General features: G+C 40.1%; 2 protein-coding genes and 1 pseudogene across 3 annotated transcripts in view; 2 read left to right on the top strand and 1 right to left on the bottom strand.

Moving 5' to 3' along the window:
* Positions 1-25,100, top strand: part of scube1 (signal peptide, CUB domain, EGF-like 1) — a 135,363-nt gene that overhangs the window by 74,000 nt on the left and 36,263 nt on the right. For both annotated transcript variants that reach the window (XM_044020773.1, XM_044020774.1), the window contains one exon: positions 8,165-8,281. In XM_044020773.1, coding sequence (XP_043876708.1) covers positions 8,165-8,281 — 117 coding nt within the window. The remainder of the gene's footprint in view (positions 1-8,164; positions 8,282-25,100) is intronic.
* On the bottom strand, positions 16,874-20,042 carry LOC122766133 (nuclear factor 7, ovary-like). The gene is made up of 2 exons (XM_044020779.1): positions 19,935-20,042; positions 16,874-18,656 (listed from the first exon to the last, which is right to left on the bottom strand). The coding sequence occupies exon 2, from the start codon at positions 18,637-18,639 to the stop codon at positions 16,999-17,001; it is 1,641 nt and encodes a 546-aa protein (XP_043876714.1). The 5' UTR covers positions 18,640-18,656; positions 19,935-20,042; the 3' UTR covers positions 16,874-16,998.
* Positions 23,332-23,461, top strand: LOC122767350 (annotated as a pseudogene).

Here is a 25,100-nt window from a genome sequence, read left to right on the forward strand (position 1 = left end):
ATGGCAACAAGAAAAGCAAGTCATTCAATTTGATACAATGAGTTTTTCTCAATAACCACACATGATCAATAAATCCGAACGTATTTAAACAAAGGCAACATAATGTAAAGAGAGATGTCCGTCATATGACAAGGACGTAAGTGGCTGGTTATAGGTGGTAAAAGCATCTGTGTAAATATCTGTTTAAGTTGTTTAAAAGATGTAAAAGACAACATCAAAATGATGTCTATATTGGAAGATTCTCAGGATTGTGCCAGAAGTGTCATAGTGGACCCAGTTTTAAGTAGTATTCAGTCATTGGATGTCCTTATAGCAGTGCTGAAACACCATGTAACAGCGTTAAAAGAGTTAAAACACGTCAATTGAAGTGGTATTAAAACACACCAGGCCTTATTTAAATGACCTATATGTTTTAGATGTTCAACACACCTGATTCAAATGGTCAGCTTGTGATCAATCACAGCAAAAGCCTGAACTCGACCCATTCATTTCAATCAGAAGTGTTGGTGCTGGGAATTATATGTGACACAAACACAAACTAGTGACAAGCAAACCAGTTCTTTTTCCGTGTACTGAATCATTAGAATCAGTTAATTAGCATAAAAAGCATATACTCCATCTGACACAGTCACTGAATTAAAATAATATAAATACAATATTGGGATGGGTGAAATCGTTTATGGGTGGGCTCACTGGGCTGCTGGGGTCTCTGGGGAGATCATCGCCACAGGCTGCCTGCTGCCTGTCACACATCTGGACATGAAAAGTAGAGGAATAGTGTGGAATAGGTTGAGTTTGAACAATATTTATGAGTCTGCATTAAAGAACTTTAGCTAGTTGACTAAAGTATGGAAAACAATAGTATAATGATCTGAAAAATGGACAAACACTTAGAATTGTATTTTAGAACAGACAGTACAGCTCAACATAATGTACCTATTGACAATATATCTGCATATTATGTGCAGATGTTTTATTGTGACAGTAGTTAATCAGTGTTTTATTCATTTTAACTACTGTCTATAATGTGAAACTGTTGAAAGGACAATAAACCATACAAACTGATTGAAACATGTACATATATAGCATATATTATTCAAGTATGTCCTTCATGAACCAAATTGGACTGTGGACACTAAAAAAGGTGCATGTTGACACTTAAAACACTTGATTTTGGAGATTTAATTATAGGTTGAAATGATCAAAAACTGTGGAAATAGCAGATCTACAAACTCAAAACACATCACAAGCTTGTAGATCTGCAATTGTGTGTGAATGTGTATGAGATGAAAGTATAAAAAAGGGCTTAAGTATAATAATATAGTATGGTAAATGAATATGTATACGAATATAGTTATTGTTTTCCAATATTTTAGATTAGTAGATTTAGTTGCAACACAACACACCATGCACCGTGTGCTATTTCTTATGTCTAGTGAAGTTCATAGACAGTTATAACTGTTCTGAACCATTTATTTGAGTTAATGGTTTTAACTCAAATCTTTTTATTTTGAGTTAATGTTTATTCACATCAGCATGGTGGAGAGTCTATTTTATCTCTCTCCTCCTCACTCTGCTCCTGTGGGGGTCTAGCTAAAGCAGCCACGTCGGTGCTGCTGGTCCCCGTCAGACCGGCCCCTGCAGCAAACATCTCTGTCATTTTTTTAACTTTTGGCAGCCATTTTCTTTTCTTTTCTCAGCGCCACCTTCTAGTTTTTTACTCGTAGTCTCATATTTTTGTCTCTGTATCTCTCGCCCTGTCTCTCTTGCTCATCAAGATGATTAGACGAGAGGGGCTAGGGGTGTGTGGCTGGGCCTATGTAGCCTCTCATAGGGCCATTGAACCAGGTATTCTTGACAGACAAGCCACTGGGCCAATCAATCGTCGCGCCACTGTGTTGGACAGCCGTTATTTATTTTGTTTTGAGGCGCCTGTGTCTTGCCTTGGTAACTTCGGTAACTCTCCCGGGCCCACAATGTGGGACATGTCCCCAGGCCGGCCAAGGAACAGTTACCGTAGTTTCCAAGGCAAGGCATTTATTTATTTATTTATTTATTTATTTATTCTTTAAATTCCATCGGCCGGCCCAAAATTCATCAGTCCACCGGGAAAACTCCCGGTACTCCCGGTGGTCAGTCCACCCCTTCCTCTGTTAAATTTTACATGAAAGGGTTATTCTCATGGTACAAACCGATCTTTTACTTTAAAGCAATAATACATTCATGTAAAATATATTACATTTCTGACAATAAATCCTGCTGAAACTCACAATATTTATGTTCCATCAATCTCAAACTGACATAGTCTCATTGAGCTCACAGACAAGAAACATGAATGGTTGAAACAAATGAAGTAATTGCATTGAAATTGTGGTGGCATTAACGCTCACTGTGTCACACACTTTAAAACATCAGATTTAGTCTTTAAACACACCGTGACAGATGACCAGATTGACCTGGTATTAAACTTGTCCCTCACTTTTCTCTTTTTTACTACCTCTGGGTAAGAAGTTCATTCCTAAATGTAATATGTCAAAAACCAACATAATAGATGAAGTACCTTCCTTACCAAACATAATCCAAGGATGCAGTCATTGTTAGAAGATCAGCAATTGTTGTCACTTGTCACGATGATTTATTTTACACAGCATCCACGCTTTTCTCTCTCATGCTCTCCATCTTTATTCAATTGACCCAGTCAGCATTCCTTCTCAGGAGAGTGACGGCTGTGTGTGTGTGTGTGTGTGTGTGTGTATACTCCCTGTCTTTCCCCCTTCTTCGCTCTCTGACAATTGTAACACATACAGTAGAAGCTTTTTCAGTATCTGAGAGCTGAGCTGAGTGCAGCTGCCTCAGTCTCCTCTCTCTTAAAACTCCAAATCATCTCATGAGTTTCATCCCCAGGTCAAAGACAGATTTGTAGTCATTTAAATTAAATGACACAACAACAAAAGGTCCTTTGGGCACCATTTAGGAGAGTTAATTGGAAAAAATCAAATATATACTGTAGTTTTAGAGATTTGGCAGAGATTTTTACGCTGGACGACTTTCCTGACGCAAACCCTCCCATTTATCTGGGCTTGGGTTTGGCACTAGGCGTACACTTGATGTGGCCCGGGCAGTGGACTGGTACCTTGCTCAGTGGCACCTCAGCTTAACTGGAAGTTACAAGCTCCATTTCCACTTGGCTATGGGCTGCCAACTTTGACAAAATGCTGCCTATACAGCTCACAACCTCCCATTGGCTGGGATCACAGCTCCTGTAGTGGAATTGTGAATTTCAGCTTAGTTTTCTTTGCCATTTTTATGACATGCTAACTCTGTAATTCACACACTCTACACTAGCTGAGTATACTGTATCCTCTCCACCTCGTGCACTTTCAGGGGCTGTTCCACACAGAAACAAATCTAGGTGAATACCCTAACTTAATCAACCAAATCATATTGGCTTTTATTCACGTTGATTTTTATCAATATCAGTGCCATTGTCGATTCTGCCTATCAATCCAATTCCTTATCGATTCCTGAGTAGTTCATCGAATGGAAAAAAGGACTTCTACACAGTCTTCTGCACCAAAAGTTTTTTTGTTTTCCCAAAATGATGTATGCTCAAGACTGTGAACATACTGAAAGACACCATGACAAGATTTGGTGTAGAAAGAAAATATAGTCTAAATAATTTAGACTGATACAATAAATAAAAAACAGGAATAGATATGTAATACTTACTAAATGCTTGCATGCTAAATTACAGCTTAACGCTCCTTTTCTTAAAAGGGATATTGTAAATGAAGTAACAGTGGACATACATGTCCTCTTTAAAAAAATGGTCATGTATGCCACAATAACATTGTTTATGCAACTTACTGCAAGCTTAAACCAGATTTCACTAAAATTATTTCTTAACACTCCTTTTCTAAAAAGGGACATACAATGTAAATGAAACAGTGAACATAACTACATCCACTTTAGATAAATAGGCATGTATGCCTGCATAACATTTTTTTTAAATGAAAATAACGACCTTCTGTCATCTTCTCCTCGTTGCACCTAGCTTCTCCAGCAGCAAGCGTAGATAACCAATACACTACTTTGGGAAAAATGATGATGTCATAGTCCCACCTCTCTCTCTTGCGTTTGATGTCACTTATCTTCTTCGTTGTCGTCTTCTTCTTCTTGTGTTTTGAGATTGTTTGCTGTATGCGCATGTTTAACATCTTCTCCGGTCTTGCTGTTGCGCCACATTCAGGCCTGGCATATGTACTACAGCGTTTAGGGCCATTTTAGGGGTTTTCATGATTGTTGACATTTTCTTCTGTTTCCGTGTGTATAGGACCTTAGAGTGAAGCATAGATCTGAATATATATATTTTTAGACAGTGTTTCCCAAACCTTCTGAATGGAGACCCACTTTTTAAAGATGGCACACTATCATGACCCAGATGAGAATATATCATTTGACAATAGCAAATTTCTGGATAATATAGCGACTGATTTACAGCCATATCTGTAACAGCTACAAATGCTCTGACTTGGTAGGGACGTGGTCTTTGGGAACCAAAGTTTTAAGGTTCTAAAAAAGCGACAACCCTCCAAACAACAGCAAATATAGTGACTGGATCCATTTCTGGTAACTCATCTTTCTCTCTCACACATACACAAATACACACACCAAGCTAGGATGGAAATATGCATAGTTAGAAGGAGAGGGGTTGAGGGGTTATTGTCCAGTACATCAATTGCTTCCGGTGGGGTGTAGCCCCCTCAACCTGCCCCTCTGGGGTTGGACGTGGCCTGGGGAGAAAGGGTGGAGGTCTGAGCAGGACTGTGCTCACAGTGCTCAGTTAATGATAGGGTCTACTGTACTCATATAAATCACTCTGGCCCATGAACAACACATCCAGCCCACTTGCATGCACCTTTAACACTCACACCAGCCTAATTGACTGTATACACCTGTGCAGGCATGTACTGTAGACCTCAACACAATTCATACGCTCTTGACAGTGACTGCGGAGGGGACAGCACAGTGTAATACAGTGTCTAACATTCCTGGAACTTCTCTGGTAAAGAGAGTTTGGAATTTGTCTGTCCTCAAAGAAAACAGTCAGTATGTTTACATGCACAGTTAATCGAGCTATGATTTATTGGCCATGTACGTCTGGCTCTGCCTCCGTAGGTGACTCGGTGTATTGAATCAGTTTCCTGTTGACTTAACGTCACAGAAAAACAAATAGCAAGTTGTTGTTAGCAACTAAAATATGTTAACCATTCACTCTCCAACACCAAAGTACATATAGTGAAAATCAGCCAAATAATTTTTTAAAGTAGCGAGGACAAAAGAGCAACTGTTGCCTCATTTGTAGATAAATCTGAAAGAAGGATGAAGGATCTGACGTTATTGATGGAGGTCGCAGTGAATAAGCAACGTCTGTGTTCTGTGATGTAAGATTGCTAATTTACATAAGAATATATAAGGGAATTTGGTGAGAGCATTACAGAGTGACACACACTTCCGTTTGAAGTCTTGATTTTATGAGGGGAGCCTTTAGTTGAGTGGCTGAACTCAGTTGTTTCCTTGCGTCCCTGTCCTGTGTCAGTAACTGTATCTGTAACTGTAACTGTATATGGCCCAACTATCCTTTTAGGAATGCGGCAAATCTTTGACAGATGAACAGACGCAAGGTTGGAAACACAGATTTAAGGATGTAAGGCTGATGCTGTTTGAGGGAACACAAACAAATGCACAGGGATTCAGTCTTAGCTCTGATGTGTTTGTGACACTGATTCTTAAAGGTGCATCATGTGGACGTATGTTTGTGTGTGTGTGTGTGTGTGTGTCCGAATATGTTTATACCCTTTCACTCAAGCACGCTCTCTTGAGAAAAGCTGCCAGTAAGAAGAGAATCTGTATGGTGCAGTTTGAATTCTTATATATCAACTGTAAACCCAGTCTCCAGGACGTGAGTCCAATTTCTGAACCAAATCATGTGACTTATTAACGACGTGCATACAACATGATTGTGTTTTGACTGCTTGTGGCAGTTTTGTCAGAAAGGAGGTTGATGAAATCAAGTTCCACATATTATGTGTTTAGTTTTTTAGCCTTGTTCACGGTACATCATTTCCATCCTGATAATCTGGTTGCCAATGAGTTTCACAGTATGTGACTGGCAGTTGCAAAATGAGAGATATTCAAAGATGGGACTTGTAGAGACCCACCGAAGCCTATGAATTGCATTGCAGGCCCTAATCTGATTTAAAACTTAGAAGCTGGATCTGCACTAACTACTAAGTAAGTACTCAGAGAACGAAGACCTCGGCCAAATCTTAAATACTTAGTCACCTGCATTTTATATATCAGCAGTGTACATTTTGATGCACTGGATCCAGAAGACTCTGGGTCCGTTTAGAACTTTGCCTGGTTATAGCTATTACCATCTTACAAATAAAGCATGACAAAATGCATCCTGATCTGTTAAGATGTCGCTGAGATATACACCTCTGAACTTGTTTAATGGAAATGAAGCATGTTACCATGTTATATATTTATTAAGTTTTAAATATAACTATCTAGTTTTGCCCATTATTTAAGACATTTCTTGAACCCATTGCAAAATAAATCTGATTGATCAGGAAGTTGGTAACAGCAAGACAAAATTATACCCATGCCCATCAAAACATAACCTCCTTGACATAGATCACAAACAACACTGACCTGTAGACCGAGCTAACTTCGGCCTGGTTTCATGCAAATTACCCAATATCTGTTCTTGCATGTCTGTTTTCCGATGTGATTTTGTGATTTTTGTGACTTTTTTTCTGGTAAAACATTGAGTATGTGTGATCCTCATACTCAGATCCTATGATTCCGAGATATGTGTAGATTCAACTTGGCTTGTTTAGGTTTAGGCACTAAAAGTTCCTGTTTAGAGCTGGGAGAAGATCGCAGTTTTTCCTCATAGCTCCAACATCATCTGCACAAAACAACACACCATGTCTTCATAACACCATAACAAATCTGCCGACGTTTGGCCTGTGATCTTCTGCTTGGCAGATGCTACAATCCCCTTAACCCCTGGTTTGAATTTTGCCCCAAATATTTGAGAACCTCATCACTTTAGAAATGTTGTTATAATGGCACACATGAAACCAAAAATTTGCCAAAATGCAACATTCAAACACGTTTTTCTGTACAGAATGTACAAATGTACATTTACCGTGGTTTTGCAGAAAAGTTCAAATAGAAATTTCTTTCAGGCTCCAAACAGATTGCAGCCTTTTCATATTTATTTTAGTAAAATAAATTTGAGGATTATGGTTTTGAGTAGCCATTTGTGAAAACATGTAGGATTTTATGATGAATAACTGACCAAAAACAAGACAGATGCAGAGCGAAACTACCTTATTAGGTGTACGTTCATGAAATCCCTTTCAACAAACACGAGTCAACATCAAATTTCAGCCTCTTCAGCACTTCATCTGCCTCACTGGGGAAGTGTGTGTGGAGCTTTGCTAAAGCAACAGCAGCCGGGCAGGTTAGCTAGAGTTACCATGAGCGTGTGTTTGTTTTGGGATCAGCTCAGGCAATATTCACAAATCCGAGCAAACCTTGTCTGCACCACATACAAGAACATATTTCTGGAGGAAAATATATGCACTGATTGAGCTGAGAGTGTTCTAGACTCACAGCACCTTGCACTAACTTTATTTTCCATCTGCTTAACTTAACCCTACCTTTTTATTTGTGTTAACTGATTTCTTGTCACTTTTGGAAGCAGGACCGACCTCTGGGCCAAAGAGTTCTTCACCCTCCTTTATCAGCACAGTGCCATGTGTTATTGTCTTGTATTGATATGTTACTGTCAATGAGAAAATAACCCTGATTGTGACTGTGTGTGTCTGAACATCATATTGATCTCCATATAAAACTGTCTCTACTGTCATGAAATCTGGGGTGTCGTGATGAAATTTCCTCATCTGTGTGTTGATAAAAGCTACATGTATATTGAATATCTTCCATTGCATGAAGCTTTGTCTCAACCCACATCACCTTCAGAGTGTGTAGTTTTATTTTTAAGATCTTTCCAAAGTAGGGGTCACCCATTAACACCCCTCTCTTTCTCTTTCTTTTTTTTCCCCCGTCTCTGTGCCGCCAACTGCAGAAACCTGCGCCGTTAACAACGGTGGCTGTGACAGGACGTGTAAAGACACAGCCACAGGGGTGCGCTGCAGCTGCCCAGTGGGATTCACCCTGCAGCCTGATGGGAAAACGTGCAAAGGTCAGCAAATAATTGACTTTGTTTATTTATTTATTTGCCACTATTTAATACTACTGTCCTTGTCCCAATTTACAAGCACTAGTGGGGAACTGATTTATTGTATGAAGTGTGTCCACTAAGCTTGATGGCGATATGCCCCCTTTCAACTTGTTGGTAAGAGGATGTTTTGGGTTAAGCTTGTGACTAGTTGTTAGCATGTTGAGTCATCTAGGAACTTATATATACAATATTCAGTTCTTTAAGCTGACATAAGCATACAACTATGTCTTCTCATCAGTCCAAAAAAATATACCGGCCTGAATTTTGCCATATTTTTCTTTCTGTTGTCTCATTCTTCTGTGTACTGGCTTCTTTAATTATTTCTGGGTTTAAGCAGGGGTTATGAAATGTTAATTTTGCATGTTCTCTGGTGGGTATCCTCTGCATTCTCTGGTTTCCTCCCACAGTCCAAAAACATGCAGATTTGGTTAACTTGGCACTCTACAGGAGTACAGAGGACAGAGGACAGAGTGGTAGATTGAGCGAGTGCTAGTTTGGCTTTGATTGTTTTGTACTGTCATGTTAACGTACTGAGTTGTAGGAGTTAGTGGACAATTGTTATGTTAACTACTGAAATCATGCAGCAGTAGATTCTAACATATCATTGCACTGACAATGAAAGCTGTTTTGACTAGACTGTCATTAGGTTGGGTTGAAGGAAGGCCGGAAATGAATTCTGATTATAAGTGATTCGAATAATTCAGACATTTTCTGCAACTAAACCAACTAAACATTACATTTTTGTCAGAGTAATGAATGATTTAGTGTTGTGAAGGCTTTTGATTTTGTCTCCTGATATCTCAGGCAAATACGATGCCATTTGTAAGTGATGGGAATTGAAAATGTGCTGGGGTGAGATCTAAAAGCAGATTAATCTGGACTTAAAATGTAATGAGATGCAAGATCCAGAGATTCCAGTGATGTGCACAAGTGCGTGGGTATACCTGTGTGTGAGGCCTGCTCTAAGGGTCACGGGTGCATATCTCATGCTCACTTCGTGCAGAAAAGGCCACGTCCACCTGGGCTTGCTATGACTGGCATCTGAGTGATCCAGAGCCAGACCCGACCTCACCATTCGTTTCACTTTCAAGTGCACAGAGTCCCGGTCATGGTCACTGGTGCTGCCACTGCTGCTGCTTGTTGATTTTTCCGCTGAACATTTCTCCCGTTCTGAGCTGCCTGCAAGTGACGTCGATGGCGGTGGTCTGAGGAGAGGGCCGCTGAAGCATGGGTCTAAACATCCCAGAGCAGAACAGGTTATTACAGAGTTTTAGCTTTTGTCAAAACAAACAGTTGTACTCTGGAAGGCTGAGGTCACATTGAGTCAAACACTGATCTGTGCAGGCTAGTGCACAGACTAAGTCAAGACCAAGACAAGAGTGTACCAATACCAAGACATCATTAACACTTAAGGATCAAGACCAAAATACCAATGCTTTTACGGACAGAGGCTGAGTTAAGACCAAGACTAGAGTCTACCACAACCAAGACAAGAACAAGAATTTTAGAGGGAGAGACTGTGCTAAGACCAAGTCTAGAGCAAGGATTTTAAGGACCGAGACCAAAAGACTTTTAGGGGGTGAGACTGAGTCAAGATGAAGACCAGAGTGTAGAGATTAAGATTTTTAAGGGACAGTGACCAAAAGACCAAGACTTACAGGGACCAAGACTAAGCTAGGACTAAGAATAGAGTGTCACCAAGGTGAGAACAAAACTTTTGAGGAGTGAGAAAGAGGCAAACAAAGACCTTTGCATCTACTATATATACAATACTCTATAGTATAGTTTTTAACACACACATTACTATATATGGCACCTGAGTGGAAGGACAATGAATGTAAATATAGTGTTGTGTTCTAGTAACAAGACAAAATCAAGACCAAGACCAGGGTGTACCAAAACAAGAGAAATCATTTAAGGGACTGAGATAAAAAAGCAAGACTTAGGGACCAAGACTAAGTGAAGAACCAAGACCAATGTGTGCTAAGACCAAGTTTAGAACAAGGCTTTTAGGAACCGAGCCCAAGAGCTTTAGACCTCTACGGACTGAGATTTAGGGACCAGAACTAAAGCCAAGACTAATGGCACATTTGCACCGGCTCTACTCGCCTCGCCTCGCCATGACTCCCCCATGTTGAGTAGGTTCAACAAAACTTTGTTTTACACACGACACACACACACACAAATGAGTGTTTAGTGACTGAATCAAATCACTAGAATCAGTTAATTAAAAAATATTTAAGATATACAAAGGCAGTGTCTGTGATGCAGCTAGGGCTCACGATCAGCAGTGCTGAGACTCCTGGTAGTTGTTGGAATTTAACCCGCGTTTTTTGGGATTGTTAAGTAGTTTTAACTGATCTACAGTTCGGCGCTGTATGGCTTGATTTCTGTGTCGGACGTCTCTTCCTGTACTAGCAGCAGGTACTAAAAAAAAAAAATAGTGGAAACTTAAACTGTGCCGTGGCGAGGCGAGTAGAGCCAGTGGAAATATGTCATAAGACAAGAGTGTTCTGAAACCAAGATAAGAACAAGACTTTTAGGGACCGAGTCAAAATGACCACCTTTGCCGTTTATATGTCAAGTATAAACTGCATATGTGTTATATTGCACCAATGAGGAAGAACACGGAATGTAAAATGACAATTACAGTCAAAACAAACAAACAAACAAGTACATTCAGAGACTGAAGAAAACCAATGAAAAATTACATGGATAGAAAGACGTGAACAACATGAGAGGAAAGTGTGGCGCGACACATACATCTGGATGCAGAGTGATAATTGCAAGTGGAACATCCATTAAGCTAATGTGAAATCACCAACAAATGAAGCTTGTATTCTTTACAGTGAGTTAGATTTCATCTGTGTATAAATATTTTCCTGTACACTAGAACTTTTTTTCCAGAGAAACTGTAAAAGCCAGCATTAGGAAATACTCAAACTCTGAAATAACAGTATACTGTATGTTATACGTAGCAGAGGCCTGAGGAGACTTCTGAAAGCCTGTAAATAGAGTGAGTGGTAACCAAGCAAATAAATAAAAAGCTCCATGTTTTCCATTTCACTTTTATCCAGATTTAATTGAAGAACTACTGTATTTGTGTCTTATTTCCTGCTTCTAAAAAGTTACAATTTTGACTGACTTTCCAGTATTAGGAAGGAATTTGTTTCCTTGACTGAATATTGGTCATTTTAGCTTGTGTGTGTGATTTACAGTAAATATACTTTGACTCATGTTTCTTGGATGAAGGATAATGAAGCTCTACATTCCTCACCACTGGTTGATGGTCAGACCTCCCTCTGACCACTCCTATGGATGGAGAGATGGAGCCAGGGGGGGGTTATATGGGTTGTCATAGTAACAGGGTAGAGGCCATGTGACAGTGGGCGCCTCGTATGATGTGAGTGCACTCTTATAAATTGTATAATACTGTGTGTGTGTGTGTGTGTGTGTGAAATGAGCATCAGGCAGTTTGAGAATGTGGCGTGTAGGTGTGTGAAATCCTGGAGCCAGAGCTGTCTCAGGCCTGGCAGGCAGACGACACGTCGGCAAACTTTGAGATGTTTGAACAGTGAGGCCCACACTGGCCACTGTTTCTCTCTCTCTCTCCGTCTCTCACACACACTCACAGACAGCACCATCCAGCTGTAGCTGCAGTAAATACAGCAGTTGTCCTCTAAATGTACATATTTTGAAGATGGCGTGATTTATTCTTGGCTTGAAAATGTCACTTCATTTACTTAAGGAAGAAAACATCAAGTCTTCTAAATTAAATGACAAAATCAGCAAAACCTAGTCTGATTCCTGGTCTTTTGACAAATATGTTCTACCTGCACACCTGTAGAATGTTCTTATGTTTTGGACACCATCATACTTTGTTCTGCAGTGTACTAAGATGAACTCATATTCTCCCTGTTGCTCAATTATTCCGTCCATTGGATTTTGTCTTCCGATTTTGAAATCTCATTAGTTCAAAATCCAAAATGTGGTGAGGACTGGGGCCATATGTTTTTTGGTTGTTTTGTTTTGTTTTGTGTGATTTTGTTTTGAAAATAATTAAAACCAGAATTCTGAGAAAAAATACGTGATTCTAAGATTCTGTCAGAATTATGATATTAAAGTTGGAAATCTAAAACAAAAATCTGACTTTGAGAAGAAAGTCAGAATTCTGAGCTTTAAGTCAGTTCTGATTTTTCCCCCTCACATTTCTGTGATTAAAGTCAGTTCTTAGAAGTTTGTCTTTTTCTTTTCAATTTTGTCTCCAAAAAGTATTCATGTGTGGCCCTAATCCTCTTAGATGTTAATGTTTCACAGCCATTTGAGTCAATAGTAGGTAGACAGGGAAAAACCAAACACCACCAACAAGGAAAGGATCAGGGTTTGGGTATAAAAGATTACAATGTTAGTTGCAGGGAAAAATAACCAGACGTTTAGGGATAGAAAATAATTTCATAGATGTCACAGTTGAGAGAAACAAGAAGAGAAGTGAAAATAAACAATAGTTGTCTACCTCCCCCTATGATTTCCCCCTGTGCTCCATCATATTTCCCCTCTAAAACAGGGTGTATGTTGGCACTGACCATTTGGCTCGCCTTACAAGCATGTTGCATGCTGGGAGCAACATCTTGTCTGCTGCCCCCGATGTCAAGTTCAAGCCCAGCAGCTTGTGCGAACACTTCCACTCTGTCTCCTCAGGTGATTTGTGGTCCTGGCAGAACCCAGCATTTATAGCGGTGGAAAAAATGAAAAGTCCCCCCCTCGCCTTTTGGGCCTGAGCTGAGTGGGGAAAGATGGATAGGCACGCAGTCCAGCTGTGCCCCGCCCACATAATTTGGCTGTGGATCAGCCCCCAGGCCTCGTAAGTCCCCTGAGCTGAGAGACACAGAGCAGGCAGTGCTCATCGATCACTATCTATCACCTATAGGCACCGGGCAGGAAGACACACACACACACACACACACACACACTAATTCAAACCTATAACTTCCTGTACACATGCACATCTTGACCTCCTGCAACATTTGAGCTGCTGTTTGTAAGTGAAAAACACAGAGTTCAGGTTTTTAAAGCTGAGGTGTGAGGACATGTTTAGCTTATGTCCTGATATACGATATATCTTGGTGCACATGTGTATACTGTATCTTGTTATAATGTTGGACTTTTCTGATTAGAGTTTTGCACTAGATTACATCCTTAGATAAAAATGTATCTCTCTGACACCTTTTAATTTTTATTCGATTGAAAACAATTAAATTAACTGCATTTGTTTTAAAAACACAGTGAGGTCTCTCCTTTTAAATTATTTTAAGGATAATTTTAGTTGCCATTAGTTTTTTTGTCACACCAATGAAGATGCTTTTACTATCTTCTCACAGAGCAATGACAGAGCATTGTAAAATATACTAACAACCTGTCAAATATATCTATCTTAATCAGTATTACATATAAATACAGTTGATGGACATTTATTGTGCAGAAACAATGACTGTAAGCTCTACTGTAGGTTTGTAATAATCAACTTTTTTCATTTATATCATATTATTTGGCTGATGCCTCAACATCAGTGCTGCAACAGCCTTTGAAACCAGGAAAATACATCACAGATGCCACAAAATGACATGATGATGTCAAATATCCAAGACCATATGTCATGATACTGATAAAATATGGATACATTGCCCATAAATCAGTGATATGTTGGATCCAAGGTGAAGCTTTGGTGGTGGAAAAATCAAAATTTTAGGGCGCTTTCCATTTGTAGAATTCGGAATTTCTGAGATATTTGGATTTCAGGAACTCACATACTCTGAGTTATGTTTCCAAGATGGCTGCACTGCTTTTTTAAACAAAAAAATCAGTCGTACACATACTGTAGATATGTTGCTAGACTGTGTGCATAAAATATCATGGAGAGCATTGTTCTCTACTGGTATTGCTGACAGTGGCTATCATTGGCTAACAATGATTCGCCTGTGCATGATTTTTTTCCGACTTCAGTTCTGACTTCTATGTTTTGATAATGCAGCATTAAAGAGTTCATTACATGTGTCGTTTTAAAGGGCTAGTTCACCCAAATATTACTAACATGTCTACCCAAGCAGATAGCTTTGGTTTTGCTGTTCTCAGTTGCCGTTTATTTAAACCAGTTCTTAATGTTGAATAATGCTGCCTTCTTTTATCTCTTTCCTGAGCCCCACTCAATAACCCTAATCTCCTAATAGTTCTACTCTCTGTAATCTGACATCTTTACACGAGAATTATACCAACAAGTTTGTGTCTCAGACTCTTAGCCGTCTGAGCTTTATTATTAAAAGTCAAGTTTTAATTCTGTGAATAACTGGCAATTCTGTACATATTGTACACTTTACAATAGAATTATTTTACGGATAATAACGCGGGTCATCTTTGGTCATCTTGGAAGGATGTGGGTTTGATCCCCAGCTCTTCTACTTCACATGTCAATGGGTTCTTTTGCAAGTTGCTCCTGATGGCTCTGCCAGCAGTGTGTGAATGTGTATTAAAAATATGTATTAGTATCAAAGTGTGAGTCAATGGGTGTGAATGAGTGGTCATCAAGACTAGAAAAGCACTATGACAGAATACTTGAACCCATTGTGGTACTGTAGCAAGGGTAGAAGGATGCAGGCTCCCCCTAGTGGTCATTTGTAATGTTTATAAAGAATCACTGTTACCATTGAATTAGCATTACAGTATAAACTTGCGTGATTTTTGTTTTCAGAATGTTCCCCTTAATACAGTCTATTTGCAGTGCATGTGCAGTGTTTCACATTGATCTCAGACAAATACTGTATATATTTTTCTTTGTGTTTTTCGACATTTATTGATTACACATGACAAAGCATATGTAGAAGTACAGATAAGAGCAGTATCACGATTTAAAGCTGCAGTAGGCAAAATCACCAGAACAATTCAGAATCTGTAGAACATTAAAATACCAAAATAGTAATAATTAAAAAAAAACACGTACTGGTAGTGGAACAACCATTAGATACAACCATGAATCATTGGTGGAGTGGAGGGTGGAGGTTCGATCCCTGGGAGATTTTTTTTTAATATGTATTTTACATAACATGCTTTAATTTAAGTTTTAATCAATTTACCAACTAGCCACTAGATTATACACAAAATTGCTTTATAAAGTGATTTGGGTCACAATGGTTTGTCATCTATGATAAGTGGGTCATGAAACAGAGAGTTTGTGAAACATGTTATAATATACTACACACAGTATTTGATACAGTTTTACCTTCATTGTCATTGTGTATTCAGACCATTCTAGCGCTCATGTTATTTATTTGTTTATTGAACATAGTAGTTTAAATATGTGCCACGCTGTGAGGTGGTCTTGTCTGATCTGTTTGGCTAGAAAACTTGGCACTCTGGCCGCCACACATCTTCGGTCCTCACTTTAAAGCTGAGAGGATGTGCCCTGTCATGCCTGTCTATCATAATCATTTCAATATAAACTATGTAGGTCATGTTTAAAACCCACCATTCTGATGAACGCCTTTTCATCCGTGCTGACAGATGAGACGGTTCAGCCTCCCTGATGACAGACACGCCAACCCGAGGAGGTGTTTTATCACAGGCCTCTCTTTGCTGAAAGCTGAGTGTGTGTTTGTGTGTGTGGCTTTTTGTCGTATTATTAAAAGATTCAACCTATTACATCATAATAACACACCAAAAAAAAAAACAATAATTGAATCAAGGTGACCTTAGCACACTCCAGGTCAACAAGACACAACAGAACACGTCTGTATAACTCCACACATGAGCCCAAAAACAAACAATCAAACAAAATGGACCAGATATTCTCATAGTTAAGCATTATATTTGCACAGACAACCAGGTGTGCTATGTATGAGTTGGTTATATACAGTATTTGCACTTGGCCTGTACTTAATGGAGTATTCCAATAAGAGGCACACCACAGAACCCAGAAAGCATAAACCTTGTTTTCAGGTGAGAAATGTGTTTTACCCTGCAGGACAATCAATTTTGAAAGATAATAGAAAACAGGTATCATGTGTATAGTCAGGTGTTGCTATAACAGTAGTTGGCTTAAGCGAAAGGTTTTACTGGAACGGGAAATTTTGGATCATCAGCCGCAAATAAGATTTTTTTCCTCTAAGGAATAAAACATTGCTGTGTGGCTAAAACCCTTAAATAAGAAGAAGCCACTGAAACAGCTCTGTGTGGCAGCACAGTCACTATTAATCTGGTCACTTTATAAGGGACAGTATGGAATTGGACCCCAGTGAACCCCAGCGGACCCCAACTAGCATTTGAGTTTGACTCTGACATCATTATTTTCCCAAAGTAGCATATTGGTTGTCTACTCAAAAATGCAAGGGGCGCGTTTGAGACTTTCCCATTTCTGGGACCGGGGTGGAGTGGCTCATTCGTTAAGACCGGTACCCTGTGTGCAAAAGACATCGCAAGTTCAACTCCACCCCTGGCTGATTGTACTCAATTCCCTTGTAAGTTGCTTTGGATAAAAGCGTCTGCTAAATGACAATTAATGTAATGTCTGATCCATTTCTGTGTGGATAAAACACGATACAAAAAAAAGTATTCATCATCAGTTCTTGATGCAAATTCTCACTCTAATCACTTCTCTGTTCATAGTAACTGGTTTGTCTATTCAATTTGAGTCACGGGACATGATTGATGATGATTAGAGGGGCAGAGTTTTTACCACCATACTTAACATCTGTACTGAAGTATGGGTGGAGATTCTCAGTGAAGGAGCAGCCAGTAAAGGAGTAGATAAGAGCTGCAGCATCAACATCATAAAAGGAGACCAGCCCCCTGTCGTAATCCACAAACACCCCCACATTCTCAGGCTGAGACGTCAGAGAGAGACGGACTGAAGGAGAGGCAAATGCACTGTACTCATTTCCATTTCTCAACATAATTGACCAGTAACCAGTCTGAGGTCTCGGGGTGATCTGCCCCTTCCTATTGATCGATGATCTGGCGACTCCTAAATCCCAATCAGTTTTTCCTTTGACTTGAACCTCAAAGTAAAATCTGCCTGTTGAGAAACTCTGCTTTCCTAAGGCACATGTACATTGAGAAAATCTCTTTGGGTTGTCTGGTAGATTCTTCTTCTCACCACTATGATAAAGTTGTTTTCCATCATCAGACAGGACAAGTTCATTGTGTGCTGTGTCAGGATCAACAGTCACATCCACCGCAAACTGCTGGACCCTTTTCACTTCTGACTGCTTAAGCGCCTTTGCCTTTTCACGGAGATTTTCCTCCAGCTGAGCTAGTGCTCTCACCACAGTCCCCTCATAAGATGATGGTGGACAGACTCTGACCTCCTTACAGTCCTTGGTGGGTGGAGCAGTTTTGAGGGATGTGAAGCTTTGGAGGAAATGGAGGTGGTCTTCAGAGAGAGAGACGTGCTCCACCTTAATGCTCCTCTTCATCAGCTCAGAGATTTCATGTTCCAGCTCTGTGATAGTGTCTTCAGCCTCTTTCGCTGCCTTTCTCTGTTTGTCTTCGATTTCCTTGATTAACTTGTTCAGGCCTCTGTCCACAGACTCCTTCAGCGCTGTAAAGACCTGGACCCCTTCTGCTTTCTCTGTGTCTGCTTCATCTTTATTCATCTTCACTGAGTGTTTGGTCTCCTCAATCTTCACTCGTCTGAACTGGATCATTTGCTGAAGCTCAGCCTCTGTCTCCATCAGCTCTTCCTTCTTCCCTTCATATTCTTCCTTCAGAGGAACAAACTGATGGTCCTTGTGATCTAAAACAGGACAGAGCATGCATACACATGTCTGGTCCGTCTTACAAAACAGCTCCAGTGGTTTTTCATGCTTCTTACACACCCTGTCCTCCAGATTCTCCACAGGGTGGATCAGTTGATGTCTTTTCAGACATGGAGCCGTTAGATGAGGCTCCAGGTGAGTCTCACAGTAGGTGGCCAGACACACCAGGCAGGACTTCAGGGCCTTCTTTTTTGTCACAGTGCAGACATCACACAGAACTTCTCCTGGTGTGATAATGTCTTGCTCTGAGTTGCTGCTGCTGGTTTTCTGTTCAGCTTCATGTCTAAACTGAGCAACCATCTCAGAAATTAAAGTGTTGACCTTCAGCTGAGGTCTTTGTTGGAAAACCTGTTTACAAGCGGGACAATCATACTGGGCTTTTGTATTCCAGTGTTCAGTGATGCACTTGTTGCAGAAGTTGTGTCCACATTGTAATGTGACTGGATCAGTTAACACGTCCAGACAGATGTAGCACAGGAACTGATCTTCAGAAAGTAGAAGGACTGCTGAAGACATTTCTGAACATGTAAGATCTGAAAAAGAAGAACCATGATTTATTTTAAATCAGCTTATATAAACAGAATGTAAAAACTCCTTATATTAAGCTTTTCTGTTAAAGGTTCAGAATACAAAACAAGTATCAGCATGTCGGACAAGGCGCACATTTGTGACCATCTGGAAAACAGACGATGGTGTAGTGCTGTATTTATTAATATTGACATGTAAATGTCTTCGGACTAGATTTGGACAGTTTCTTTCCACAACTTGCTCTGCTACTATGGCAACTTTAACTTTTGAATGTGAGATGAAGCACTTAACTTCATGGCTCTAGTTCCTTTACGTTTTATGTCAGAAGAGAATAAACTACAAGATTGGCTAAAACTAGAGATGCAACTAACGATTATTTTCTCGATTAATGGTTTGGTCCATAAAATATCAGAAAACCGTAAACAATGTTGATCGGTGTTCGTCAAACCTGGAAATGATGATCTTCTTGTTTTGTCCAAAAAGCAAAATGATTAACTTTTAATGATTTCTTTGTTATTCAGAGCAAAGAAATGAAGAAAAATTATTGAGGACCAAAAGGGACAACAATTCAATAAATAAATACACCATTAAATCATTCATTAAATGTGTCATTAAATAATGAAATGTGTCATTAAATATATTTAATTAATTAAAGAAACATTTCATTATTTAATGACACATTTCATTATTTAATGACCCATTTCCTTATTTCATGGTCGGTGTTGCAGTGGATCATTAATTTATTTTATCTGTCAAACTCGCCCATCAAGGTCAGAGGGCGGGGCTTACGCTGATCGAGTCTGATTCATTGCTTTGGTCTGAAATGGCATGGCTGCCATGTATCACAGCATAGCAGCAACGAAAAATAAATATAAACCTGAAATAAATATTTTTCTGAGTCCCTGAGCGCAGTTTTAAGATCATTTGAGGCGAGATAGTTGTCGATTAATTTAGTAATCGATTAATTGTTTCAGCTCTAGCTAAAACCAGTCATATTTCCCTATTTCACCAATACAGTGTTGTTGACCATTCAGCCATGAAGCCATGTTCATGTCTAGTTGAATGACCAGTCATAACAAACTGTCAACTGCTATAACTCCACAATTTATGAATTCAATACATTTTTAGGAATAAGTTTCTTACATGTTTTGAAATGTTACATCAGACCCTGTTGTTAGTAGACTCTATGGTAAAGCAGTTATACATAGTCACTCTACGACACATTTGACAGTAAAGACAGTTAAGATACATTAGTGTTAATACTATTAAATCTGTATACTCACCAGTGTTGCCACTGCTGCTGACAAACTATATTTAGTGCAACACAAACACGCTGGTGTCGACTTGAGCTGAAACAACCAAATTCAAAATTCACTTTCACTTTCACTTGTGACACGTGGAAGCTGCTGTGTTTGTTTCCTCCCCCTTCCACTCATATTACAGCAGACTGAATTCAGGTTTACACCCATGTTAGATCACGTATTCAAGTTGTATTGTATAATAGGTCTTTTTGTTATATTTACGGCCTTCTGCTATAATCTACATTCATGAGTCACTTTATTAGGTACACCTATTCAACTAGTTGACTTGAGGCAAATCTACGAGATTCCTTCTAAATGTCTTCCTGTTCAGGAACTCAAGGGGGTACAGTACATGGGAGGCCAGCCCCAGCAAGTTGTAAAAGCCAGGGACCCTACTAGATCATAAGACCCTTTGAAGACCCATGAGAAGGTGTAACCTAACGTATAAGTATAGTCCTGGTATTCTAAGTATTTTCTGCACAACCCAGCTTGGGTGCAGCACTGACTTTAGTAAGGAAATAAAAACTTGTCGGCAGGCAGCATTCTCTATTTGATTACTCACCAACACATCACAACATTATTTCCATGGCAACAACTTAATGTATTTAAGGTCAACAATATTTCAACATCTAAATATATAAAGCTGGCAACATTTCTTTAATAATTTAAAATGTCAATTTTCTCCACACACTATCAAAGGGGGGCCCTGATCACCAGTGGGCCGCCGATAGTGTGGGCTTAGTTTGCTTTTACCTTGGGCCTGCTCTGCATTTAGGCGTATTTCCACCGGCTCTACTCGCCTCGGCACGGCACGATTAGGTTGCATCTCCACTATGAAAAAAGTACCTACTTAATGTGGCCGGAGTCATCACTGCACGGCGGAGTGAAACTGCGTTGACTCCGTTTTATACGCGACACACACACACACACACGAGTGACTTTACATCAGACTCCTGTAGTTGTTGGAGATTAACCCACATTTTCAGGATTGTTAAGTAGTTTTAAGTGATCTACAGTTCGGCACTGTTCGGCTTGATTTGTGTGTGGGACGTCCCTTCCTGTGACGGGACTCTGGCCAGTCAGCAGCCGGCATTCTGACCGATCATCGCATAGTACCTGCTCAGCACGCTTTTGGAACCTCGCCTGAGCAGGTACTAAAAATAGTAAACTGGCAAGAACGTTGCATATATTATGGCTGGCTAAGTACAAGCAAGAACACCATTGCCTCAATGTTCTCCTTTGTTTGTGTCATGTATTAGCAGTTTTTCACATAGCAGCAGTGCTATGATGACCTTACCCACATTGAGGAGGTATTATAAAAAAATTGATTAGCTCAAACCAAGATTAAATTCATTATCCATTTTCCAACATTGTTCCCCATAAATAAATACCACACTAACATATAAATAACTGAATAAATACTCAAAAAGACCAAATAAATACAGTTTATTGATGAAAAATGCAAAAACATGACTCCACAAAAATCTTTGAATGGCGAGTGCATGTGCCAGCATAGTGTACAGCGGCAGTGATTGGAAAGGAAAAATGGGGGAAAGAAAGGGAAAGAGGTGAGAGAGACCAGGAGCAGATACAGTTGTCAAGTTATAGTTTGAGTTAGGACAGTTTATGGAGTGTAAGGAGAGAAAGAACTAGGTTAATGACATGTAATATACTCAGAGTGTGAGAGTGAGAGGGAGTGACTGCGAGTTCACCACAGAATTTCCAGCAGTCTCGGTCTAACTATAAGCTTTTTGTTTTCTGTTCATTTTTGAATTTTTGTAGTAATTTTAATGTTGGGTTGTCTGTAGGTAAAGCTTCTCTTTACATAGCCTGGTTGTCCCTGTTGCCTCTCAGCATCCATGCTCATCAGACACAATAATCCCTTCACTTTACATGACTCTAGTCCTCATGTCTGACCAAAAGCAGACTTGCATCATTGGCAGTTTTATTGTTGTGTATAACTGAGAGTTTCACTTGGCCCACATGCACCCCTGGAGCGTGTGTTATTAAAAAGAATCAAGCATTGGGGTCGTTTAATACCTGAATAAATACACGCTGGCCTGATGTATGTCCTCTGCACCAGCAACACCCTACTATGAAAAAAAAACAAAAAACATTTCCAAGAAACCTAGTACTCCATAATTATTTACAAAGGTTTGGGTTTCAGCAAATGCATTCCATTTAATTGCTTTATACTGCAAATATTTTGTAAAACTTCACAGCTCCTCTCCACTGTGCACAGTTTGTACTCTGGAGATATGAGCTGAACAAGCAAGTGAATGAATGAAGATACAATAATTTTTCCTGTTGTGCTTCAACCTGTTTTTCCACCTCTGCTTTTGTCTCGTGGAGACCTGCAGACCAGCTTCTTCTTACATAACCATGTCCCCGTGCTTCACCTCTGGGTGCTGGTGTGAGAGGTGAGAGGTGAGAGGTTCACCCTCATTAACTCAACCCTCTGTCATGATGGATTGGGTGAAGCTACCGTGCTGATCAATCGGGTTGGTCAGTAGGTCTTAATCAGGCAGCTGAGCCCCTCAGTAGCACTGGGGTCTCTGCTGGAGTCAGATTTCTCATTCCAAACAGTGAACTTCTTGAATCCAGCCCTGCGGCTCACAGAGGAGCTGACAGGGGGTGGAGGAATGGGAGGCCTTGTTTCCTTTGGCCCAGGTGGATGTTAGCAAGCCTTCTCATTTAGTCCACATCCTCCTCCTCCACAGCAGCCGGCACAGTAAAGAGTTCACATTCATTTTTCTAACATGGAAGAAGATTTATTTTCCCGAAGGTCAGTCTTTGACTGCCAGCAAATTCAATTCAAGCTCATTGGTGGTTTTTAATGTGTTATTGAGAATCTGATTTTAAAAAGCATCTCATGTTTTTCTTATTAAGTAGCCCAGATAGGCTCTAATCATTACTCATTTTCATCAAAGAAAGGTTTCAGTTTAGTGAATGTGGATTATCTAAAGGTTGTTCCAGAATCTCTCTTCAATACAGCTGTGTTACAGTGTTTGCTCGCAGCGCACTTAAAATTTAAAGAGATCATCCAATATATGCGCAAAACTTGACAGACTAAATATATCCTATCCTTATAATGCCACAGGTGAAGAAATAACTGGAGCGGACATTGATGCAGACGTGCAGTAAAATCTGTATTTATATAGTATTATTTTTAGGACTGATGACCACTCAAAGCTGCTTTGCACTACAGTTTTGAAACTCACCCATTCACACAGCACACTCATCACTCATCTTTCAGACCCATTCACACGCTGAAGCTGTCAGGAGTAACATGAGCCTCAGTGAGCCCAAAGACACATCTGCATGTAGACTAGCAGAACCCACAACCTTCCAGCCACCCAGTGTTTGGCAAGTAGACCACATACTCATCGAGCAGGGGAGATACCATGATCAAGAAGGTGGTTCACCCAGGGCGAGGCTCAGCCATTGCACTCGGGTTGTGTTGACCCCTGCCAATTCCCCAAATTTGGGAATTTTGACAGTTGAAAGACAATGTGCTCTACCAATGAGCTACCTGAGTCCATGATTTACCAAGAGTTTACCACATAATCCATTGCTTGTGGGTTCCCATGCATCGCTCCATCTGCATGTGCTTGCTGTGAGCATGTTTATAGCAGTGATTCACCTCCATTGGATCTGTGGGGATTTGGTAAAATGTCCTCCCATTAGCTTGTCCCTGGCTGTTTGTTATGGCGCAACAACCTATCTACCATCTTCACTTTCATGACAAAAAGTAGCTAGGGAAAAGATGAGCTGTCTGACATTGTGCCTGACTTATGAGTTGTCAAGTATATGCATCTATAGAGGTGAACAGTGTCGTAGCCTTGGCAGCGAGATGTCAGCAATTGGAGCTCTATCCAATCCAACTTCATTTATAACGCACTTCAAAAAAACAGCTGAAACAAAGTGCTATATCAGAGATAAACAAATAAAACAAACAAAATATAGAAAGCACTAGGCATCAGTGGAGAGAAAAAAAACTGACAGAACCAGACTCAAAGGTGTGCAGCCATCTGCCTCAACCGGTTGGGGCGAAAGGACAAATGGGGGACAGAGGAGAGGTGGGGGACAGATGGGAAGGAGAGAAAGAGGGAGATGAGGTAGAGACAGAATAAAATAATAGCCTCGAAAAAACTGGATCTGGATCCTGCAACCTGCAAGATGAGGACACAGAGAAAATGTGGGAAATGTGTATTTACGAGTACCAGTTAAAAGACGCACTGCTGCATTTTGCACCATCTGAAGAGGTGCAATAGACGACCCACTGACTAGCCGAGAGGTGACAAAGGTGTGAATTACTGTTTCAAAGTGAAAGAAGCTTGATTTAATGACAGCCCTGATCTGACTACAAGGTTTGTGATGGTTGGCTTGATATATTGGGATCCAGATCTACAGCTGGGGTCCTAGCAGTACCACCGAAAACCATCACGTCAGTCTTTCTTTCATTAAAATTTAAAACGTTAAGAGCCATCCAGGCCTTTATATCATCAACACAGCTAAATCCTAGCTGTCTTAATCAAGCATGTGTAGCTGTCAATCCACTGCATACCAGCGGAATGAAATGCCATGTTGCCTAAATATAGAGCCAAGTGGGAGCAGATAGAGAGAATAGAAGAGGGCCTAAAACTGAGCCCTGAGGATCACCACACGAGAGAGGAGCAGAGCTGACACAGAAAGTACCATCTGCCAAGCAGGACCTGAACCACTCCAGTGCTGCACCCCTAATGCTCACCCACTGCTCTAGGCGAGAGATCAAAATCATGGTTGTCCACCGTGTCAAAGGCTGCAGTTAGATCTAAAAGCAGAAACTGAAAATATATCATTCTCTCTTAAAAGAGCTGATAGTTTGGCGGGTAGTTTGGAGATAGGTCTGTAGTTTACCAGAACTGTGGGATCTTGAGCTGTTTTTTTGATCAGAGGTTTTACAACTGCATGTTTAAGATATTCAGGGACCACACCTGAGCACAGACAGCTATTAATAACTGCCTGTACAGAAACTTCCTTCAACAAGCGAGTAGAGACAGAGTCCTTTGGCTTTAAATGACCAACAATCTTCTTTAAAAAGGACAGAGTCCCCAGAGATATTAGAGCCCTGGTGGAAGTGACCTTATCAATAAAAAAATTAAGAAA

The sequence above is a fragment of the Solea senegalensis genome, linkage group LG3 (assembly GCF_019176455.1).
Source record: "Solea senegalensis isolate Sse05_10M linkage group LG3, IFAPA_SoseM_1, whole genome shotgun sequence".
In the NCBI taxonomy this organism is placed as follows: Eukaryota; Metazoa; Chordata; class Actinopteri; order Pleuronectiformes; family Soleidae; genus Solea; species Solea senegalensis.